The sequence below is a fragment of the Aspergillus lucknowensis genome (assembly GCF_044049455.1).
Source record: "Aspergillus lucknowensis strain CBS 449.75 chromosome Unknown BJX67scaffold_53, whole genome shotgun sequence".
NCBI classification, from domain to species: Eukaryota; Fungi; Ascomycota; class Eurotiomycetes; order Eurotiales; family Aspergillaceae; genus Aspergillus; species Aspergillus lucknowensis.
The window spans coordinates 133,928-156,277 of NW_027263597.1; the positions used below are offsets into that span (position 1 = coordinate 133,928).

Consider the following 22,350-nt stretch of genomic DNA (forward strand, 5'->3'; position numbering starts at 1 on the left):
CGGTGGGGACGAGTAAACCAAAGCACGCGGGGATTATCAGGCGGGCCATATTCACCACTAAACACAATCTGACCTCAGCATTTAATCCTTTCATGAGGCTGAGTCTGTGAATTGAGCATTTATCTTCGCCAGCCTGAGGAGGGGAGGTACATAAACACAGTCAACCCGGACCCGGACAACTCTTCCTTCACGAACAACACAACTCAGCACAGCACAACCTCCTGACTTCAAGTTGTGATCAACCTGACGGACAATATGTCAGCGCACGTCCCAGTAACCGAAGTCGTCATCCTCACCTTCCACCCGGGCACAAACCCTGAAGAGCCAGTCTCACGCCTGAACACCATCATCGCGAGACAGGAGGGTTTCCGCGGACTGAGATGGGGCCGCTGGGAGGAAGATGCGAATAAGATTCAGATGATGATTAGTACATTCCCCTCACCCCCTCCTTCCTCCCCGACTTCTCCGCCCGCACCAGAGAAGACAGTGGTATACGGTACGAGAAAAGAACATAAAAAAGGTATACTAACATTGCCAGACTGGACCGACATCTCATACCACCGTGCCTTCGAGAACTCTGGCAAAGACTACACGGAGCTCTTTGCCGTGCTGACCCCGATTCTCGCTGCGGAACCAGAAGTAATCCATCTGCAGATCGACCCGGACGCGATAAACAAGGTTCTTGACGGGCCCGTTTCCGAGCTCGCAACTTTCTACCGTATCGGTGAGGGGTTCGACGGGGCTGTCTCGCAGACGTTGGCGATCGGGGCCCAATCAGAGGGATGTCTGGGGTATGTGAGGGGTCCTGTGGTTGAGGAGATTGCGCAGGGTGGAGCGGAGGGGGCGAAGGGGAAGGGCCACTATGCTGTTATTTCGTGGACATCGCTTGAGGCGAGGGTGAAGGCGACGGAGAGGGAGGAGGTGAAGGAGAGCGGGGGTTTGGTGATTGGGAGCATTGGGGGGTATGAGGTGCATCATGTTAAGTTTCAGCAGCTCTCTTAATTTGGGACGGTGACTAGGGATAGTTAGGGATAGTTATGGTTTGTATGATGGGAGGGTCACACCTGCATCCCTAGTCGGCAGTTGCCACACTTGTTTAGAACTCGCAGCAAATTACCACTCTTGGGGTCTGCTTTGAGCTATTCCTTGTCATACGCACTGATAGTCAACGGGTTGGATGATATGTAGAATGCAATTGATTGCTAACTATTTACCGACGAAGCGGGCGTTATGTGGTGTTGAACTGGAGTGTTGAACTAGCTGTCTCAAGGACAGTACAATCGTACACAAGAGAAGGAAGGGCCCAATACAGGATACTTGTTAAACAGAGGGCCTGCAAAGTTAGATAATAAAAGGGGCTATTGTTGAAGGCGCTGATGAATTCAACTTGATAATAACCACACTGACAAGCCAGGACAGGACAGGACTCACCATGTTCATCCTCCTAATACTCACTAAATCAACCACACTCAAAGGTCAGACTCGTTCAATTCACCTATAACCCCTACCGACGCATTATATGAAGGCAGGGCGCTCGGGTCCCGCTCCGCGGCAATCTGCATCGGCGCGCGAAGCCGAAAAGTCGACGACGAGCCATGGACGCTAAGCTGGAAGCTGAGACTGTAGATCCGTGAGATGAGGCAGGAGTGGAATGTCGGGACGAGTTTTTTCTCCATGGGAAGAGTTACGGGGACCAGTAGGGTCGCGGTATAGGACGGCCCTGCCCCTGTCTCTACTCCGGTTTCATCACGCGTCCAGCGCAGGCGCGGGAGAGAGGGGATGGATATTGGGAGCTCGGCATCGCGGAAGTTGATCGGGCGGTTGAAGAAGTTGCGCTGCTTGGGCGGGGGCTGGGTATCGTCGAATTTGGTCGTGTAGAGGGTTGTTGCTACGATTTGGGCGCGGAGGGATTTGAGGTCTGGCGGCTCGACTGGCAGGGTGGCCTGCGGGTTGGACGGCGTATAGACGAAAAATAGCCGAACAGCCTTGCTAATCAAACTAATGGGGTCTCGGAGCGGGAGCCAGAAGCATTCCGGTTGCTCGAGTGTGACGGCGAGTTGGCCAGTCGGGGATTTCGATTTGCTGTCTTGGATATTTCCTTCCTGGTAGAGGCTATAGTCGTCTGCAAGGCTGCCCAGCGGCACATCCGGGAGCGGAACATCGCCGGCCAGTGGCTTGATTCGGACTTTGAGGATGCGCTCTATGATAGTTTCTTGGAGTCCCGTTGTTATGTTCGGTCGCTCGAGCTTGGCGTAGATCGAGTAGACGGTTTTACAGCCTTCCGGGGCGAGGTCGTCGCGGAGTTTGCCGCCGAAGCCGGCAATGGCTGCCTCGCCGATGCTGGGGGGAGGGTGAAGATGGGCTGCTTTGATAAGGGGGTGCGCGGAGTGCGGGCAGGAAGAAGCAGGTAGGTAGTCCGGCACCTCGAAGGAGAACGGGATATTATATCTTCGGCCCTTTTGGAAGACCTTGGGGTTTGGAAGTGTTGAAGGGTCGATATCTTGTACGAGTTTGATGACTTGGTGGTGTGCTTTACTGGGGGTATTGCTTGGGATGCTGGTGCTTTGCTCCCCTGTCCTAGGTTAGTCTATGAACGCTTTATTATGGATCTAGGAATCTACCGAGGAAATGGATGTGCATATTATCAAAAATTAGATCATTCTGTGACAGGATCACAACTAGCCCGTCGATTCTCTCGCCCGTTGCGAAAGAGGAGACAAACTGCCGCGTTGGACTCTGATCCTGGGGGCCTTTCACATGGATCTCCATGCTGAGCATGTGGCTGCAGTCTATTGTCCGTCTCATGGTGCCGGTACTTGGAGGCCCCAGGGAGAGATTTGGGAGAACGGCCTCGAGAGAGTCTCGAGCCTTTTTGAAGTCAGCCCTCGCTCTTGGAGGCATTAGTAATGCTCTTCAAGCTGACTCACTGGCCAATCGAAAAGAAACCGCCAAGCCAAATAAAGAATGGTTCATCTAATAGACTTAAGCTTGACTGCTATAGACGGTTGTTGATTGGTGAAATGAGATGCCAGAAAACGTGGCTGCGAAGATGACTCAGAGAAGCGGGGTCACGCAATGGGATTGTCCTTCCCGGAGCTTTGGATCTTCAAGAAAAAGAAGGAGCTTTCTTCTGCTGTGATGCTCGGACGTCCTGTATTGCGTTCTGGTGATCGGGGCTGTACATGTCAGGACACATAAATCCCAGGTGGTGAGACGTCGCCTTTGACGAGCGAGTTGGAAACGCTCGACTCCAGCCTCAGCCAGCAAAAATCCTGATCACCCACTCGTCAATCCCATTCTCACTGCGCTCCAATGCATAGCGCTTGGATCATATTTGTTTCAAATACGTTCCGTTGACCTTTGCAGCCAGTTGCTTAAGATATGGCTGGCCCAGTCGTTCGTTATCCCCATCATTCATGAGTCGATCCTCTGTGCGTCGCATTGATAGAGTGGTATCCTCACCGTCCAGGAAACCATTGTTGAGTCGTATGCCTCTGGACCTCTGCTTTCGGGTCGAACCCGTCTTCACCTGCGTCTTGAGGGCCTTGCAGTCATCTTCGCTCCCATCGGGAGAAAATCAACGTCTCAGCGGAAGTCAGGGTACGAATAATCTATCTTATGAATCACTGGCGGGAACACTGTTCTGAAATACCATAAGTGCATCGCTCCGCGCTGTTTTGGGTTTTGGGCTCCGGCAGGTCCCAAATGACAGGCGCCGAGAGTAGGTCCATCATGAGTCGCATCCTTTGAATCCCGTCGAGTCGGAGATTCCATGTCTTGCGCCAAAACCACTCGCGGGCCCCTCCACGATGGAAGTGGCAGATCTTCGGCGGATGCGTGCGTCTATGGCGGCAAGCAAAGTGCAAACGTGTCCCGGCTTTCTTGCTGAGTGACCGGAGACCTGAGTAGGGCTCGGGACCTAATAGCTCGAGCTCTTCGCGGTTTCTAGGCTCCTCAGCATGCTGTATCAGATGATAGTAACGGCCACCACCGCCTGAAGCTCGGTGTCGAAGTTGGGCGTGGTTTCGCTTGCCAATCCAAGATGGCGCACCAGAGAATCGAGACTCTGCGGCAGGGATCTTTTAAGCGGATTGGTGCTGAATCCTTTCGCATCGCATCGAGAAGAATGTCTAATTGAGTATCGAGGCGTTTTAACCGTAAGAATGGCTGGAGTGGGCCAAAGTGGCCTGGATCGGGGTCGCCTACGGACCGAAAGGTCTTTTTGTAGTTGAAGACCTCCAGATGCTCTAGAGTTTCCCGATGTTTTTGTAAGGCACCCCAGAGCTCAGGAACTGATATTCTAGGCGCCGGACCTCCGTCAATCCGTAATATATACTCCCAGCTAATTGCAAGGCGAGTTTAGGAATTGTGGCAAGCTTATAAGGACCTGGACATCGGAAGTGGTGCATGTCGAGGCATTGCTTATCACAAGGCGCAGGTGCTGTGCTCGCCATACTCTGGTGTCGCGCCTTGCAAGAGACGCGATTGCCGGTGTGTTTAGACCATATATGGCCAGGATCTGGAGGCCGGGAAAGTAGACGGATGGCCACCTTATCAACCCGCAGGACATCCGAGTAGTACCCCCAGTTTCCAACATTGAGAGACTGCACTGTTTCTGCGAGCTATGTATTGGTAAGGACAGTCCGCAGTAATTTCCATAGCGATGAGTATGCGTGACGAGTACCGCGGTAGGATCATCTTGAGTATGGCCTTAAAAAGAAAGGTGTTGTGCCAGCGGTGATTTACACGCAGCGGTCTGCTAAAGTTGCCGAACGTCTGTTCCGTCGTAAAAGTCGTAAGGACAGTCGTAATCGCTACATGGTTGAATCCGAAGAGCAGCTGCGATGATTTGGTCGAACAGTTCGATCGGCGAATTGGCAGGGTCGGGCATGATTTCAGAACGAGATTAAAGGCGACAGAGAAGAGGAAGGTGGAGGAAAGCATTGCATTGCGTTGGATCTGAAAGTCCCATTGAAAGCATATGATCCCAGATCACCAAGCCTGAACATGACCAAATCTCGAGAGACTCTCCTGTGCCTCCTCACCAGAGAATGCTTGAGTACATGGCTCACATGGCTGTTCTAGCGGAACACATGGGCGCAGGGTCTGCAGTGAACGGCAAAAAGCTGTGTTTTGGCAGACGTGGCCCAATCCAATCGACTCGAAGTGCCGGTTCGTAACCTCTATTGCTGCCATCCAGAGCAGAGATGGGTTCCCCAAGGTGGATGATGAGCCCGGAGGAGTCCCGACGCTGCACGTGGTCTTCCAGTTGCTCCAACTGACGCTTGGTCGGCGCTTTTACCGAGGCCTCATCTCATAAAGTCGGCTATTCTGCCGACTTCAGAATGAATGGAACCGATTCATTCGAAATTGTCTTCTCAGTATGAGCAGTAACAAGCGTGCAAGGCTCAATGACGAAGTTGCTCGGACGAATGCTGCTGAGAAGCCGCGGCTCACTCGGGCTTGTAAGGAGGAACCCCCAATATCATGCGAATGACCACAGCTGATCAACTCAGGCGCCGAGTGCAAGAAGCACAAGATCAAGTGCTTTGTGCAGCCTGGCCAAACAGCGTGCAACAAGTGCCTGAGGAGTGGCATTCACTGCGTCCCTCACAATTTTGCCCAGAAGTTTATAGATGAAGATGCCCTGTACGTCCCCTTGTCTCTATCAGAAAGATCACCGCTAATAGTCGTAGATGGAAAGCACAAGCTGCGGCGACGATTGACCGGCTTAAAGATGCCGTCGAGCATCTTCTACGTCACAATAACCTCCCTGGCCTTGCCGACGCTGATGCACTGCGTGCCCTATCGGACGGCCATGAAGCAGCAGCCCCCATGCAGACGCTGTCGCCAATAAGCACCGTTCACTCGGAATCCGTCGACGGCAACTTCAACTTCACCCCCGAAGGCCCTTCTGTCGGTCTCCGCGGACATCAAGACGACTCAGACCTCGTCCCCCTCCCCATGAACAACCTCTACAACCTCACCGACCCAAACAACTCGCAGCTCATCCGCGTCGATCCGGCTGGCGTCAACGGCCCCGACTTCATCGCCCAAGGCGTCCTCCCAGTCTCCGAAGCCGAATTCCTCTTCGACCACTACCGCTCCTACATCAACCCGCTCCTGTGGGACGGAATGCTCTGCTCGCACAAGTCCCTCCGCGAGGCGAGGCAATCCTCTTCGCTACTAGTAGCCGTCGTCCTCACCGTAGCCGCCCTACATATCCCAAGTCGCGAACAATCCCTCCACGCCACATACGGCGCCTTCGTCTCCCTAATGAGAGGTTCATGCCTCCTCCGCTGCCAAAACCTGGACATCATCCGCGCCCTCTGCATTGGCGCACTCTACCTCACAAGTTTAAGCTGGGCTCTGTGCAGCCGCGCCGTCCGCGTAGCAACGGAAATGAACCTGCACAAGTCCTCCCTGCAGTTCGCGCGCGGGTCGCTGGAGTCATATGAGCGTGTCCGCCTCTGGTACGTCCTGTATGTATGCGACCACCAGTTCGCGCTCGCATATGGTCGCCCCCCGCTCATGCACGAGGACGCGGCCATTCGTAATGCCGAGAAACTACTCACAAGCGGCCTCTCGTCGAAGGGCGACCACGGCCTCGTCGCGCAAGTCAAGCTCTTCCGTATCCTGGCGAGCGGGTACTTCATGCACGGATGTGACCCGGACCTCGAGCTGAGCGGGCCAGACTTCGAGCGCCTGAAGGAATTCGATATCTCCGTTGACCAGTGGCGTCTCGAGCACCAGGCCAAGGAAGCCGGGGTTCTGGGGTCCGCGAGGGATAGCCTGATCCCACCTGCTGCAAACGCGCTGTATTACCACCTAGCCCGGTTCCAGCTTAACTCTGTAGCGCTCCGCGGAATTTCCGCGACCACACCGGTGAGCCTCGACATGAACTGGGAGAGACAAGAGGCGTCCAACATCGCCATCATGACAGCAATGAACACAGCAAAGCTCATCGTCGAGGACGCCGACCTCCAAAAAGCGCTAATCGGCCTTCCGATCTTCATGCACGCCATGATCGCAGTCTGCGCGTCATTCCTCCTCAAAATGGCCGTCGTTTTTGGGAAGCCTGACTCCGTCTCTAACCCTTCTGGAAACCCTAATTCTGACTCTACCTCCGGCCTCGGCAACGACAGCACCCTCCACCTCCCCCGGGACCTGGCTGGGTACGGCCTAAACTTTCACACGAAGACAGCACTGACGAGCGTCGAGAGTCTCGTCTGTGTGCTATCCCAAGTCGCCGACAACGCGAGCCAGAGACACGTCGTTCGACAGGTCGTCACGGGGCTCCGAGAGCTCCTCCAGCGGTTCTCGCCTGGTAGAGACGCCGATAGCTTTCTGTACTCGTTGCCACGGAGCAAAGAAATTCAGACTCTGCCTGTGACTGCCTCGAAAAGGCCGTGGGTGGCTGGACCGGGTGCAACTGAGCGAGATGGCGCGGGGCAGAGGTCTCACGGTGGTGGGATCGATCAGGTTTACCGGGACGATGTGCTTCAAAGCGAGAGGAATGACACTTTACAAGCAGTGGGGGATGTCAATTCCAGTGGCAATGTTAGTCTTCGGCAGCAGGATCCGTTTGATCTAACGGGGGACTTGGACTGGCGGTTTGATGACGGGTTCCTGTTTGGGATTGAGGCTGTGGATTCTGAGTTGGGGTTTCTATGATCTGTTGTCTTGTTGGACTGGAAGTAAAGAATCAGCGACAATACAAGTAGATTCTACTACATTTCATTTTCGTAGCATACTCTCCAGGCTGGCGGGCTGTCCTACTTGATTCGAGATCTGATTAACTAGCCCTAATTCCCCAACAAAGTAGTTAACTATGCCTTCATCCTGATCCTTCTCGCCCTCAACTCCCCGGCCATAACACTCGCATGGTCCGCTCTCTGAACAGGAAACTTCTCAAAGAAATACGCAAACACCACCGTCGCCCCACAAAGCACCCCCAACCACGACGTCGTAGTCGCAAACCCGGCAATGTACCTCGGCGCATCCTCATCCGGCCACAACCAGCTCGAGTAAATCGAGGACGCGTTCCCGATCGCATTGATCAGGGCGATTGCGATCGCGCGCTTCGCCGCGGGCTGCGGGATCACGTCGCTGACCCATGTCTTGACGAGCGGGGAGCACCCGTAGATGGTCCCGAAGGCGAAGATCGTGAGCACGTATTGTGCTGTCAGGGTGTCCTTGTTGTCGTTGATTGTGGCGACTGCGATGAAGAGAATACAGCCCAGGCCGGAGAGGCCGCATATGAATTGCCATTTTGCTTTGTACCGGTCTGCGAGGTAGCAGCTGGTTACGACGTAGACTAGGGCGGCCATGTAGGCGGGGATTGTGTGGTCTATACGGGGGGTTGACAGTTAGTAAGTGCCATTTGCAATATTCACTGGTAGTAGTAGAAGCAGTAGTAGTAGTAGGAGGAGGAGGAGGAGGAATGATAGGATCATGGGAACTTACACTGCCCATCCGACCCCGTCCACCCGAAACTCTCGACAAGCGTCGGAATGAAATACTGCATCGTCTGCGAGCCTGTGACGAGCACGAAGAGGAAACATTGAGCCCACACCCGCCAGTCGCGACACGTCATCTTGAACGCAACCCAGTGCGGGATATTCTCGGCGCCATTGCCCTGTGTCAGGCCGATGCCGTCGACGGCGAGCCGGTTGCACGCGAGGATGCTCTCCTCTTCGTTGAGGAAGCGCTTGCTGTTCGAGGGGTAGTCTGGCATCAGGAAGTAGATTATTACTGCGGCGGTAATGGAGCCGAGGCCCTCAAGGATCTGGGAGTTGATTAGTAGGTATGTAGGGAGGTTCCGGCCATGTGTTGTGTGGCACTGACGAATAGCCATCTCCAGCCTGGAAGACCGGACACGCCCTCCATATGCTCGGTTATCACGCCTGCGAGGAGGCCAGAGATTGCTCCAGCGAGAGGGACAGAGGTGTACAGCAGCGCATAGCGTGTTGCTAGTTCGTACCGCCGGTACCATGACGATAGGAAGAAAGCACACCCGGGGGCGAAACCAGCCTGTAAGATTTAGCGAGTTGACCTTTTTGTTCTTCGTATCTAGACCACGTACCTCTGCAAACCCAAGTAGGAATCGCATGCCAGCCAACTGCGACCAATTCTGCGTCGCCCCCATCAGCGCAGCGAACGTACCCCAGACAAGGCCAAGTCCAGGGAGGAACACGCTGGGCCGGACACGAGTGAGGATCATGTTGGCTGGGACCTCGAAGATGAGGTAGGAGACGAAAAACAAGAGGACTATGATCGAGTACTGAGACGAGGAGAGGCCGAAGTCGTCCTCGAGGCCGCCAGTTTTGGCATTTCTAACGCCGTTAGAGTGGCGATACCTCTTTGGCTTGGGTTAGCTGCTACGTACCCAATGTTGGCCCGGTCAAGGTATCCGAGGAGATACAGGACCCAGGTACACGGGAGGATGCGCCAGTCGAGCTTGCGCACAAGTCTCTTCTCCTCCGGCGTGCCGTCTACCCATTGCGTTGCGATTTGCTGGGCCGCAGCAATGTCGTCGGCGGCCTCTTTGCCGTTCAAGTCGGTGTCGATCGAGGCGCGCTCGACATGCTGGTTGAGGCTAGTTTCTTTCTCTCCGGAGCGAGACATTTCGACGACCGGCTTCAAAGACAAGCAATGGAATGGAGAGACGGAGCTTCAGGAGCCATGATACTGTTTATATAGAGAGGGCGCATGAGTTGACGCAGGGACCGAGTCCCCACGGGGAATGCGGAGAGACTTTTGGTCGGCGAAAGCGCCGTGCTCCACAGCGGTGTCGATCACTGTAAGATCCAGTGGCATGAGATTCCAGTTCCTGAGGGCCAGTTCGGCGGCTCTGAGCTGGACCATCGGCAAAAGCGCCGTGTCGGGCTCCCAAAGTACTGCCTCTTAACATCGCGATCACGAGTCGAGGTCGTCGGCGATCAACCAAGACGATAACATCTCCCTCTCTTGCATAAACGCTCTACCCTAGATCTTCATTCATCCTTCTCATCCCATTAATCTCTCAAAATCGACACCACCATGGTTGAGGCAATCGATCCTCAACTCCCCCTCCCCCGACGCCCACGCATCGCCGTCACACTAGGCGATCCGTCTGGCATAGGGCCAGAGTTAATCGCCAAGCTCCTCAGCAACCCCGTAAACCGCCAAAGAGCCGACATCGTGCTGCTGGCTGACAAACCCGAATTTCAATCTGCGATATCCGACGCAGGAGACGTAGATGTCGCCATATCTCCCGGCTCCGAACCTGCTGGGCCGCACGGCATCCAAATACTCGACGACAACAGCGCTGCACAGTATCCGGCGACCCGGGGCGAGGTCTCCAAGGCTAGCGGGGCACGTAGCATTCACCAGCTAAAGAGGGCACTGAAGTTAGTACAGGCCGGTGAGATTGACGCTATTGTCTTTGCGCCGTTGAACAAGAGTTCCCTGAAACTCGCGGGGATGACGGAAGAGGACGAACTGCGCTGGTTCGCGAATCAGTTGGACTTTAAGGGCGTTACCAGCGAAATCAACATTGCTGGACCGCTGTGGACTGGCCGTGTTACGAGCCATATCGGGGTGGAGGAGGTTGCGCAGCGCATTACGAAGGAGTCAACACTCAAGGCTATTGAGCTCCTGCACCGGCTGAGGTATGCTCCCAAGCAATCAAATTTGTCTCGTCCCCAGTTGACAGGTTAGATGGGAATCCGGGATTGAATCCCCCCGGCTCGGCGTGTGCGCACTAAACCCGCACAACGGCGAGAACGGCGCATTCGGTCGTCAAGAGATAGACCACATCCGGCCCGCAGTCGAGGCTGCTCACGAAAGCGGCATCGACGTCCAGGGCCCGTTCCCGTGCGACACCATCTTCCTCAAGAGACAGCACTTCGACGGGATTGTCACAATGTACCACGACCAGGGACAGATTGCCATGAAACTCCTCTCATTTGACGGCGGGGTCACTGTGCAGGGTGGACTTCCAATTCCCATTGCGACGCCCGCGCATGGGACGGCGTTCGACATTGCCGGGAAGAATCTGGCTGCTGTCACCAGTACCCAGAACGCGTTTGATGTTGCCGTTACGATGGCGGAGCGAAGGATTTTGAGGGAGTCGGGGCTGCAGCTTGGCCTTGAGACTGTGCCTATGAAGACTGAGTCTTCTCAGCCTGCTCTTGTGGAAGTGGTAAGCTCGTGTTGCTGAAAATTGGACTGCGGGCATAGAATGAGTAGATACATAGATGGGTGTCGTAGTAGTATTGGATCGGATATTACTTGCATTTCACTTTTTAAAACGTTCACTCTTGTTAGCTTTAACATTTAAACTGTGCAGCCCATATCTGCTCCACGAAGAATACTACGCTCACCTTCTATTACCTTCCTTGGCTGGTGGTTCGCTCCTCCGTTTCCCCACCGACGTATTTTCCAACGGAGCTGATCTTTTCTGTATACCATGTAGAACGGCCATTTGAACGACTTAATATTATTCCAGCCAAGTATTAGAGGAAGTGTAATTTAAATATAATCTTAAGGAAAGGACATTGTATGTATACTTATGATATCACCTTCGTATCCTTACACTTCCTCGGGTATTATACACCCATAATTAGAGTAATTTTGATGGGCGAGATGGGATCAAGCCTTGAGAGAACATAAAATGAATCAAGTTTTTTATTGAATATGTCCACTTCATTACCCATAGCCTTGTGGCGACATATTCGAGGCCGTCAGGAATATAGAGGTGATCGTCTCCGTTCCAAGAGTTTATTGACCCGGTTAGGCTTAGCGCGTGGCCGTGCATTTTGAGCATCTCGTGATCGTTGGGGCAAGACAGTCACTCCTCCAACACACACAATTCGAGTCTCTTCTGTCTCTCTTCGGGCCTCTGGCTCTCCTCTCGCTCGTATGCACTGCTTCTCACCTATCCCGAGAATTCCTTTTGATGGTCATTCTCGGTGACACACTCTGTGCCGCTCTCGACAAAGGCGGGGGCGTCCGCTTTGGTCCCGACACTTTTGCTATCTACTCCTGCGCCCCCCTCCCACCAACTTTCAGACACCTCGAACACAATGGCGCTCTCTACGCCAGACTGACGGCCTCCGCATCACTTATATGCGGAACCCTACCTGTCTATGTGAACCTGGAAGCTCCCGCCGTGGCCCAGCTCGCCTCTTTGCCGGTTCCGGCACCGATACCCACCCCTCCCGCTCGATCAGCCAAGGCAGCCCGCCACCTTCCCTGGTTCCTAATCAATGCAGCCACAATAGAGAAACATTGCGTGATTGGGAACGGCTCAGTCGTGGAGGCGTTGCTGGTTATCCTCCAGCGACCATGGTGTGTCCTTGAGATTTGCTGCACCGATACGGAGACCGTCGTAGCCGTGCGGAAATTCGCGCAGCTAGCGGCACAGGAGGACCCGGATAGTTACGACGCAGCAGTTCGGCTGTTGGCTCATGAGCAGCGGATGAGATCTCTCTCCTCCAAGAAGCCCTCTTCGTCGCACTGCTCGGTGAAGGCACTTCGTGATATCTATGCGGCTACGACGCTCACTTACTCTTATAATCGGTTCTGGTTGCCGTTGATTTGCACCTGCGGGGTTTACCTGGATGTGTCATTTTCCGAAGTGGTGAAGTGGGTCCGCGAAGATACGTATGGTCCGGAGGCCGGAAACAATAGACTGGATTGGATTGGGCTGTATGGAGAGGTGCTTCGAAGGATTGGAGATTGGGTGACTTGATACGGAATCTATGGAGAACTTCTCTGGTTGCATTGCCCTCAGGCGTGATGTAAATATCTCTACATCCAATCGATACCCTTGGTTGGCGCTGTTGGCTCAGCAGCAAGAGAAAGGCGTCGTTTCTGGCGGTTAGCAGCTATACCTTTCTATAGATGCATCTACATATTAATGGATCTCTATTCCTGTTTCCTCTGCAATTCCTGCAAGTGCCTCGTCCCGTTGATAACCGACTCCGCAAACGCACTTCTCACCCCCGCCTTCTCCAAGGTCAACAAACCCTGAATCGTACATCCTCTCGGAGACGCCATACTCTCGCGCAACGCAGCCGGGTGCTCCCCATCCTGAAGCAACTTCGCAAGCCCCAGTAGACACTGACTCACGATCTCCGACGCATCAGCCCGCCGCATCCCCTCCGCAACACACCCGTCCAATAGCCCATCCACAGCAACCGAGACGGAAGCCGCCGACGCCATCAGCATCGTCCCGCAGTCAAAGGTATCCGCGCCGAGCACCTTGACCCGCCCGATCTGCGAAAACATCCAGTTGATGAGTCGCACGTACCGCGGGGGACAGGTGTCCTCGAGCTCGACGACGGTCATGGACTCGCGCACGCTGGCAGCGACGTTGGGCATTGCCCGCGCGACAATCGTCCCCTTTTCCCCCGCCTTCCCCTCCACCGCTCCGGCTTCTTCGCTTGCATGTTTCGCAATACACTCAGATAATACCCTCACCGTCTTCCCGGCAATAAGACTAACAACTAGCTTCCCGACCATCGCGTCGGCGACCCCCTCCGCCGCGAGCACGGCGTCAATAAGATACGGCTTACACCCGAGCATGACGACATCAGATTGCGCCGCGGCGGCGCAGTTATCGCCGGACCGGAAGTCCAGGACGATGCTTGATGCGTGCCCGGCGTAGCGCTTTCGTAGCTTCTCGGCGGACGCCTGGGTCCCCGTGCATGCTATTATGCGTGAGAAGGGCGATTCCTTGCTGGTAGTGTTGGTTGTGGTTGTGGTTGTTGCGTCTGCGTCTAGGATTCCGCTGAGGATTGCGGAGCCCATGTTACCTGTTGTCGTGGTTGGTTTGTGTCTCTATGTAGGCCCTGTTTGGTTGTGGGGAAGGGCATACCGCATCCTATTATTGCGAGAGTTAGATTGGTTTCCATGTTGATAAACCGCCTTGTCCTTCCAAGGTTATTTATGGATGAGTGAATCGTGAGTGAGTCGAGGTTCTTGAGCAGGCGTCTTGGAGTCGAGCGCATAATGACTAAGCGCGTATGGTAGAAGAGTGAGGTTGGCTACCGAGTAAATAGACCACTGAGATTTCTGGAATATACTTGAGAGCGGACACGGGCCTCTTGATACTGGGTTTTACGAGTACTCCGTGGATTTACTTCATGGACTTAAAAGGCCGCACGGGGTGTACTTATGCAGATGGAAGGGAAGCCTGTGATGGTGACACTGGGGCCCCGCTGGTATACAATAGTGAACCGGTTGGGATTGTCTTTGATGGAGTCAGTTGTGCAAACCCGTAGTGCTGTCGAGTCTTCACCGATGTTGCAAACTGGGATATATGGAAAAATGTAGTAAGGTGTCAGGGAAGGAAAAGAGGTTCACAGAATGCGCTTGTTTGGAGCGGGTTTCTTTTCCTTGGTTATAGTACATGAAGCTGGCTTGAGTTTATTCGTGTTTTCTCCCGATCCGGGAGGAATATGGAGGATGGATATGTATGATGAGGGAGTTGCCGAGGGGGAGGGACGATTGGCGGTCTTGTAGGGTATTTTCTCCAGAGTATACCGAGGTGTCTAGATCGAGATTCGATTAGGGCTCTGATGGCCGGAAAAGACAGACTTGGTGCAATGACGAGCTTCTCGGCTTGGTCAACCACTAGAACCTTGGGCTGGAGAAGCTGTTGAAGGCCTCTTTGGAGTCTTGAGCCACGGCCCAGTGATGAGGTTCCCCGCACGGGGCCGGACCTCGGTTGTGGAGAACCAACACAGCATTCAGATGCAGACTCTATATACTCTGCCGAAATTCATGGATTTAAAATTCAAAAGGAGACACGGTACAATTGAAGACGCAAAATGCCCGCCCAACTCCCGCTCGCAGGCATCCGCGTCGTTGAGTTGGCTGGTCTCGCTCCCGGTTCGTACCCTCCTCACAAGCTCCTCAAATGTGACACCTCCTAACAATCAATTGAAAGGCCCCTTCGCTGGACTCCTGCTCGCAGACTACGGCGCATCCGTACTGCGCATTGACAGACCAAAGGCCATCAGCGGCGACCAGCTCACTCGCGGCAAAACATCTATCAACCTCGACCTCCGTGACCCCGCTTCGCACCGTCTCCTCCTCGATCTTCTCGCGAACGCCGACGTCCTAATCGACCCCTTCCGCCCAGGCGTACTTGAACGTCTTGGACTCGGTCCTAAAGATGTTCTTCTCAAGCGCAACCCACGCCTGATCGTCGCGCGGATGACGGGTTTCCGGCGCGATGGCAAGTATAAGGACATGGCCGGCCACGATATCAACTACATCGCCGTTTCCGGCGTTCTGTCCATGCTCGGACGCGCGGGGGAGCGACCCCACGCGCCGGGGAACATTCTCGGCGATTTTGCCGGCGGTGGTGCGGTTTGTTTCTTGGGGATCCTGCTGGCGCTACTATCGCGGACGAGCACGGGATGTGGTCAGGTAGTCGAGGCTAATATGGTTGACGGGTCTGCGTTCCTGGCGGCAATGCCGCGGCTTAACCTGCAGACGCCGGTGTGGAACGGACCCCGGGGCACTAATATGCTTGATGGCGGGAGTCCGTTCTACGATACCTACGAGACAAAGGATAAGGGGAAGTACTTTTCCGTCGGGGCGTTGGAGCCGCAGTTCTACGCGGCCCTGATCAAGGGTCTTGGGTTCCAGAAGGGGGAGTTACCGTCGCGCGACGACCGTGCGAATTGGCCTGCACTCCGGGAGGCCTTCACGAAGCGGTTTAAGGAGAAGACACGCGCGGAGTGGGAGGCCATTTTTGACGGGACTGATGCCTGTGCGACACCGGTGCTGGAGCAGTCGGAGCTGCAGGAGGCTGGTTATGAGCAGCGACCGATTGTGCACTTGTCGGATACCCCTGCGCGACCAATTGCTGCCGACAATGGCGGGTGGACTGGGGGCCTTCTTTTGCCAGGGACCGGGGGGAAGGAGACGCTGAAGTCGTGGTTGGGATGGGAACAGGGCCAGGATTATGATGTCAGAAAGGATGGGGCATTGGTACGGGCTGACCGCAAATCGAAGTTGTAGCGGATGGTGGATACCCAGTCAAGTCAGGACGTTGAAAGGAATGTTTGTAACTCATCAAAGAAATTCTTTCCCAGATCGGAGGCGTGCCAGAGGAACTCGAAAGGCGATCCATGGTCCGAGTGAGACAACCGAGAAGAGCCCCTTAGTGCGCGAATCGCCTGATGATCGCCAGATTGATCACTCGACGGAAGTTGCACATGATTCGCCCAGACGCGAGACAACTGTTGAACATGACCACAGGGCTGAGCTGGGCAGGAATGTCTCAATCGACATCAGCCACACGATGGTAACGTTTGGAGAAAGGTTGCAGGCGCCAAACTCGAGCATGGACTCAATGTAACTCAACACATGTTGGCCTTGCGAGGAATAATTCGCTATCTCCAGTGGACAGTTCGCTTTCAGGGCCGGTTTTGTTACTAGTAGTGTTGAGCAGGAACACGGATCCTCACGTCATGGTTTTTTTCCCGGGTTCCGTGGAAAGAAGTCATACGAGGATGGGCTGAGAAGTTGCTCATAATTCTCCGACTGACTTTGGACACGAGCTTTCCCCCTCAAGCCTCATCTCCCACGTCGAAAAGAGAATCGCCCTCTCAACAATCGTCTCGCGACACCGGATTTCTTGGGCATGAGTGGGGGTCGACGTCATGAGAAAGAGCAGAGTAAAGACGATTTCTCCATAAATCCACACTCCTCCGATGATGACCCAAAATCAGGTACCGTTCCCTGGAGCGCTGTTCCTAGCGTCTGGTAAGGCCCCGTATTTCCTGATCCAAACCTGTATTGCAGGGGAAGTCACGTTATTGAGATCGTCAAGCCACACATCAAAAGTGGCGCAGCATATTCCTCCGTTTGGCTCCATCAGGATTGCATGGGTCTCTGGCGCCTGGAAAACAAGGATCTGAAACAGACAAGAGATGAAGTGGCCATCTAGTGGAGTGGTGAATCATCTCTCCGGCCACACGAGGGCTCTGATATTGCGAGGGAAGTATCAGCTGATGTGGCTCGCCGTGGCTGTGGCAAACCTCGTTCCGGTGGTGTGGCTGTTGGCTGTGGGACGGAGCAGCGAACCCTGTAATTTACCATACACCGTCTTTCGCGATTGTATCCTATCGGTTCACTTTGCTTCTCTTCTCCCTTTTCCAATTTCTCCGCCATCGCCCGCTGGTCACTTTATCTGCAGCTCCGTCCCCTTCCCCTCTTCCCTCTCTCAAGACAGCTTTGCCAGCTCTTTCTCTCAATCTCGCGTCCCTTCAACCTAATTGGCAACCTATCCTGCACTCTCTGCAATTGCCGGCACAGGATCCTTTTCCTCCGTTCTTTGCTGGCAAATGTCCCCTCAGCTGTAGGGTGACTTGGTAACCTTGGGTAGCCGCCGTTGCCTCGCGCTCTTCTCGACATTGGGCAACCCCCCACTTTTCTAGTGAGTCGCTTCAGTTGTCGCGCTGTCTGACGAGACTCGTGCCCACTATTCGCTCGGTGCTTATTGTCTGAGACGTTGCCCTTCCTGTCCCCTTTTGGCCGTTGGGACTCAGGTTCGGTACTTGTTACGACTTCTGCAGCCGCGAGCCTTCGAATCGCTCACTTGTCAATTTCACGTTGCGAACCATAAACGCCGTCGAAAGTTTCTCGTAACATTAATTCTAACCGTTGAGTCCGAGCTGGGCGCTAAAACGCAAAATTTTACCTCCGTCTTAATCGTGTCGAGCGGGCTTACATGGCTGGTGTACAACACCAACCGCCGAGCATGACAGACTACCGATTGCCAATTCATCAAGTCCCCGCCCGGAAGCCGGTCGGAACGGCACCTTTGGGACCACAGATTCAAGCCTATCAGAATGGACCCCAGCAGACGCAGCCGCAGCAGCAGTACCGGCCTCAACAACCAGCACAACAGCTCTCCCCGCATCCTTCGGTTGCCTCTCTCGCGCACACCCGGCGACGAACATCCTCCTCAAATGCCTTACCCTATACGGCACAACAGCAGTATCAACAACATCAACACCAACAACCTCCGCAACCGCACCAAACGTACACTACCGGGCCTTCTCCGCAACACACCATGACCGTTCCGCATAACCCGTTATCGAGGCACCCGTCGGGTGCTACTACGTCTACCAGCTCTACCGGCAATAATCCCCGGCCGGGAATGAACCAGGATATGCGTCGGAGTTCGTCATCTCGCTCGGGCAATTCTCAGATGGGCTATGTTGCTCTGATGCGGCGGCAAAAGGCTACCGTTTGGTGTGACCGTGCACAACCCGAGGATCCCCGATTGCGGGCTCAAAAGCTGGTGGATAAGAAGCGCGCTTATCTCGAAGTGCATGGTGGAGGCAGCGGACGTGCAAGTACGTTAGCAAGCGGAAAGGGGAAGGGTCTCAAGGTTACCGATCTCACCCCGTCAGCGCTTGTTGGTGCAACAGTGCCAGTTCGACTGAGTGCCAACGAGGTGGGAGACGCGGACGAAGATACCCACAGCGATAGAGGCTTTCCATACCGCCGGACCGGGAGCGGGCGAAGTTCCACCGGAAGCAGTCATCATCATACGGGTGGTTACCAGCGAAACACGCAAAGCACTATGGGGAGCAATAGCACTCCGCCGAATGAGAAGACCGATCTACCCGGCGTGTCTGAGCACCCTGTCGTGGACCAAGCCGAGGGACAGAAGGACGCCGGATCCATTAAGGACGACGCTGCCACCACCAATAGCCGGAACAGTGAGCAAGAGGACACGTTTGGGACGGTGGGAGACATGGGCGCCCCAAGTGCCGCTACACTCGCCTCTGAAAGGGCTAAGAAAGCGGCCGATCTTCGGCGACGAGGTAGCGTGGATGAACGGACAACCACGATGACGAACGTACGGCTGTTTGTCGCAAATCCCGACTTAAGTGACTAATAAGAGGCACGCATTTATTTTCTCCTATGCCATCTCATCGGAATTTACTCGTCCCGTCCCAACCAATGGTTGAATAATACCGATTCTTTCTCAGCATATTGATATCCACCACAGCCTTCTCTACTGACTTACGTTCTCCCTTCTTCACCCCGTCCAATTGCAGTCTGTTTTGGGGAATTCCATCTCACCCGCATGTGCATCCGACAATTGGTGCATAGTGCACGTGGGCCTTGCCCTCTTCCACCGTCAGTTGCTACTATCACAGTGGCCTCGGTGCTTGGAGTTTGGCAAACCCGCTTCAGCTTGTTGGCGCTTCATTAAGTGTCCCTGTCATACTTGTGCTGGCATTATTCATCCTGGTTGGGCGTTTCTTGATTGAGTGTTGCTAGTAATAATAAATCTTGTACATACATACTCATACCTACATACGGAATCTTGAAACATGAATTTTCAACTATAACTGCTCTTCCAGCCGAATACCGCTATATTGCTTTATTCAATCTACTTTCATTCAACCTTCCTCTTCTGACAGTTTTCATGCCAGTCACGGACAACTACTGTCTTTCAACACACGCCTCATACTAAATTTCAGTTTTCAGCTCTAATCCCCTGGGCTTGATAAACACCAAGAAAACTCTGACATTTTATCTAGAACAGTTGATCGTGTCAACAAGGATGCTCTAGAATATCCTAATTATCACAGTCTGGTCCCTCCTTTCTGGCACTGCAATAGGTCACGTGCTGGTGCCTACGCGAGGCAGGCGCGTGAATTTCTCAATTAACGCGTCCCTCCCATCATGAACAGGCCCACCCTGATCCTCTCAAATTGGGCCAACTCACACATTCATTGTTGACCATAGTGACTGTGAAGTCCTATTTACTGTCTCTGATTGTTCCATCACTATTGTCTCTTTATGTCCCTTCACTGCCCGTCAATCTCTACTTGAACCGTGCGTATCTTTCGCACTTCCTCCTTCCGACTCCCTGGAGTCCACGGCGACTCTTCATTCCTTTCCTCCCAATAGACACGAGCAAGGAGGACAGTATGCACGTTTCAATGGCAGTCGATGCCAATTCAGGCTCGCCGCAAACCATAATTCCTACATCGAACCCGACACAAACCCAAGCATCAAATTTAACGCCGCTTCCAACCACACATACACCGACCCTGCCACCGTCTACCCAGACGCAGATACAATTATCCCCCGGCCAGAAACGATCCGCCCACGAAGCTGACGTATCAACTACTACTCCTCTCTCTTCATCTCGAAGTGACTCGAACCCGCCCGCGGTCTCTACATATGGTGATGATAAGGAGAACCGAGATGCTTCAATGGCTGTGAAAGGTGTCGAATATTCATCGACTGTGTCTGCTGCTATTCCGGATTCCGCGCCTGCGCATACTGCTGCCGGTATTCTGGGACCGCCCGTCCCCAATATCGGTATTGGTCAAGCCCCGACCCAAGCTGGGAATAATGGTGCCGGTTCCGCTCCAACGGCTAAGAGGAGAAAATTGTCGCCTGCTAGTCGTGAAGCAAAGCAGCAGGAGAAGGAGGCGAAACAGCAGGAAAGGGAAGCAAAGGAGCGACATAGATTAGAGGAGAAGGCAAAGAGGGAGGAAGAAAAAGCTCGAAGAGAGGAAGAGAGGGTGAAGAAGGAAGAGGAAAGGAAGAAACGAGAGGCGGAGAGGGAAGAGGAGCGGAAGAAGCGAGAGGAGAAGAAGAAGGCGAAGGAAGAAGAGAAGGCTGCTAAGGATGAGGAGAAACGCAAGCGCGAGGAGGAGAAGTTGAAGAAGGAGAGGGTTGGTTTTTGTCTTTTCTTTTGGCTCTGTGGTAGGTACAAAGATGAGGAAATTGCTGACATCCAGCTAGGCACAACCCAAGTTGAGCTCTTTTTTTACCAAACCGAAAACCCCAGCCGCCCAAACTCCTGCGAGAGTTAGCACTTCACCAAAGAAGCCCTCAAGTGATGCCACATCCGTAGACGGTCCCGGAACTGGTGATGATGTGTCTGATTACAAGCGATTGTTTCAGGACTTCTTTCTACACGGGCATACCCATCTTGCTCCTCCGCATCGGTTCGAGAGGGATGCTGAAGCACTTGCGCACGTTCGGGAGAAGGTTGATTCATACCTGAAGTGTCATGGATCTGAATCTGCCGAACCACTAGGCTTTCGACCGTCGGAGCTATTTCGAATGATCCCATACAAGAGGAGAGGTGGATGCCTGGATATGTCAGTGAGGGAAATCCTCCTGCAGATGCAGAGCTTGCACGATGCACCGGAGACTTCTGAAGCCGCTCGCAAGCTTCAGAATTCATTAAAGCAGGTTAGGATGAAGACTCTAAAATTCGGGGAAGATGTTCGACCTCCTTATATGGGGACATACACGAAGAATTTACCGCGCTCGGCCGCATTGAGGATGATGCGCAATCCATTCCGCCGTGGTCTCCCTGAAGTTAACTACGACTACGACTCCGAAGCGGAATGGGAGGATGCCGAAGAGGGTGAGGAATTAGATTCTGAAGAGGAAGAAGAAGGGAGCGAGGACGGTGACGATGATATGGATGGATTTCTGGATGACGAGGATGATCATCTATTAAACGGTAAAAGGCGTTTGCTTGTGGGGGATCTTGAACCGGTCTGCACAGGGATAAGGTGGCAGGATCAGGGGTCAGATCTCGAGCTGCAGGCCTACAAGATCGAGACCATCCTGCCCTCTGTAACGTTTCCGATTGACCCTTTCTCATCTTCATACTGGCAGAAGCCTCAAGCTCCAGGGCCTGCACAACCCAACGTCCTGGGACGCTCAACGCTGCATTCTTTCATGGGGAACCCAGCATCGCATACTTCGGTACCCCTGACGATACATGACGGGAACACGGTGGCGGCCGGCAAACCTAAGCGAGCGTTTCCCGTGGAACAACTGGGCGAGTTCAAGACGGTTGTTGAAGGTAGTGATCTAACCAAGACGGGATTGATCGAAGTGTTAAAGAAACGGTAAGGAAGCTCAATCCGCATCGGACCAAAGATGGTCGGAGCTAATTGAGTGATCACCAGGTTCCCGAAAGTCTCCAAGGATACTCTCAAAACCACTCTTGACAGCGTAGCCACGCGCGTTGGACAGAAGGAAGCCGATAAGAAATGGGTCTGTAGGTAGGACTTGCATCGGGGTGACTGTTGATGGCATCGCAAACGGTTCGAGTCCACTGTGGGAAGCCGCAATTGCGCCCATTATTTTAATCTTGCTGGCGTATGACTACGACATTATTGCAATCTCAGTCTCCTGCTGTGAAAGACCTGGTGGCTGTAGAGCGAGACTTATGCCCCCCCAGTTACAAGGTTCTGACCGATTGATTCCACAGCGGAGCGCAATGCAGCCACGGAGTGGTTGTACCTACTTGTTGGGAGGGGCACACAAGTGATGGGAAATGCAACA

General features: G+C 53.8%; 10 protein-coding genes across 10 annotated transcripts; 7 read left to right on the plus strand and 3 right to left on the minus strand.

The window, feature by feature from the left end:
- Positions 1-43: 43 nt before the first annotated feature.
- BJX67DRAFT_364131 (uncharacterized protein) lies at positions 44-830 on the plus strand (the record flags this gene model as incomplete). Its single annotated transcript, XM_071030153.1, has 2 exons — positions 44-427; positions 539-830. Coding segments are annotated over exons 1-2 (464 nt in total), but the record flags the coding sequence as incomplete, so codon positions are not given.
- A 639-nt stretch (positions 831-1,469) lies between these two features.
- Positions 1,470-2,805, minus strand: BJX67DRAFT_374666 (uncharacterized protein; the record flags this gene model as incomplete). The annotated part of the gene is made up of 2 exons (XM_071031581.1): positions 1,470-2,572; positions 2,622-2,805. The coding sequence occupies 2 exons, from the start codon at positions 2,803-2,805 to the stop codon at positions 1,470-1,472; spliced, it is 1,287 nt and encodes a 428-aa protein (XP_070882320.1).
- A 2,578-nt stretch (positions 2,806-5,383) lies between these two features.
- Positions 5,384-7,674, plus strand: BJX67DRAFT_384813 (Zn(II)2Cys6 transcription factor; the record flags this gene model as incomplete). The annotated part of the gene is made up of 3 exons (XM_071033727.1): positions 5,384-5,465; positions 5,517-5,649; positions 5,697-7,674. The coding sequence occupies 3 exons, from the start codon at positions 5,384-5,386 to the stop codon at positions 7,672-7,674; spliced, it is 2,193 nt and encodes a 730-aa protein (XP_070882321.1).
- An 82-nt stretch (positions 7,675-7,756) lies between these two features.
- BJX67DRAFT_263626 (major facilitator superfamily domain-containing protein) lies at positions 7,757-9,834 on the minus strand. The gene is made up of 5 exons (XM_071026392.1): positions 9,389-9,834; positions 9,086-9,335; positions 8,848-9,033; positions 8,467-8,788; positions 7,757-8,350 (listed from the first exon to the last, which is right to left on the minus strand). The coding sequence occupies exons 1-5, from the start codon at positions 9,625-9,627 to the stop codon at positions 7,830-7,832; spliced, it is 1,518 nt and encodes a 505-aa protein (XP_070882322.1). The 5' UTR covers positions 9,628-9,834; the 3' UTR covers positions 7,757-7,829.
- Positions 9,835-10,041: 207 nt separating this feature from the next.
- BJX67DRAFT_374669 (pyridoxal phosphate PdxA-domain-containing protein) lies at positions 10,042-11,203 on the plus strand (the record flags this gene model as incomplete). The annotated part of the gene is made up of 2 exons (XM_071031582.1): positions 10,042-10,652; positions 10,702-11,203. 2 exons carry the CDS (start codon positions 10,042-10,044, stop codon positions 11,201-11,203), a joined length of 1,113 nt encoding a protein of 370 aa, XP_070882323.1.
- A 463-nt stretch (positions 11,204-11,666) lies between these two features.
- BJX67DRAFT_263650 (uncharacterized protein) lies at positions 11,667-12,933 on the plus strand. The gene has a single exon (XM_071026393.1). The coding sequence runs from the start codon at positions 11,942-11,944 to the stop codon at positions 12,734-12,736; it is 795 nt and encodes a 264-aa protein (XP_070882324.1). The 5' UTR covers positions 11,667-11,941; the 3' UTR covers positions 12,737-12,933.
- Positions 12,913-13,901, minus strand: BJX67DRAFT_374670 (pyrroline-5-carboxylate reductase; the record flags this gene model as incomplete). Its single annotated transcript, XM_071031583.1, has 2 exons — positions 12,913-13,802; positions 13,865-13,901. The coding sequence occupies 2 exons, from the start codon at positions 13,899-13,901 to the stop codon at positions 12,913-12,915; spliced, it is 927 nt and encodes a 308-aa protein (XP_070882325.1).
- A 462-nt stretch (positions 13,902-14,363) lies between these two features.
- On the plus strand, positions 14,364-16,117 carry BJX67DRAFT_263672 (CaiB/BaiF CoA transferase family protein). The gene is made up of 2 exons (XM_071026394.1): positions 14,364-14,880; positions 14,939-16,117. Exons 1-2 carry the CDS (start codon positions 14,820-14,822, stop codon positions 16,018-16,020), a joined length of 1,143 nt encoding a protein of 380 aa, XP_070882326.1. The 5' UTR covers positions 14,364-14,819; the 3' UTR covers positions 16,021-16,117.
- A 1,647-nt stretch (positions 16,118-17,764) lies between these two features.
- Positions 17,765-18,913, plus strand: BJX67DRAFT_384818 (uncharacterized protein; the record flags this gene model as incomplete). The annotated part of the gene is made up of 1 exon (XM_071033728.1): positions 17,765-18,913. The coding sequence occupies one exon, from the start codon at positions 17,765-17,767 to the stop codon at positions 18,911-18,913; it is 1,149 nt and encodes a 382-aa protein (XP_070882327.1).
- Positions 18,914-20,198: 1,285 nt separating this feature from the next.
- BJX67DRAFT_263718 (putative chromatin assembly factor 1 subunit A) lies at positions 20,199-22,207 on the plus strand. The gene is made up of 3 exons (XM_071026395.1): positions 20,199-20,476; positions 20,813-21,911; positions 21,972-22,207. The coding sequence occupies exons 1-3, from the start codon at positions 20,389-20,391 to the stop codon at positions 22,069-22,071; spliced, it is 1,287 nt and encodes a 428-aa protein (XP_070882328.1). The 5' UTR covers positions 20,199-20,388; the 3' UTR covers positions 22,072-22,207.
- The last annotated feature ends 143 nt before the right edge of the window (positions 22,208-22,350 follow it).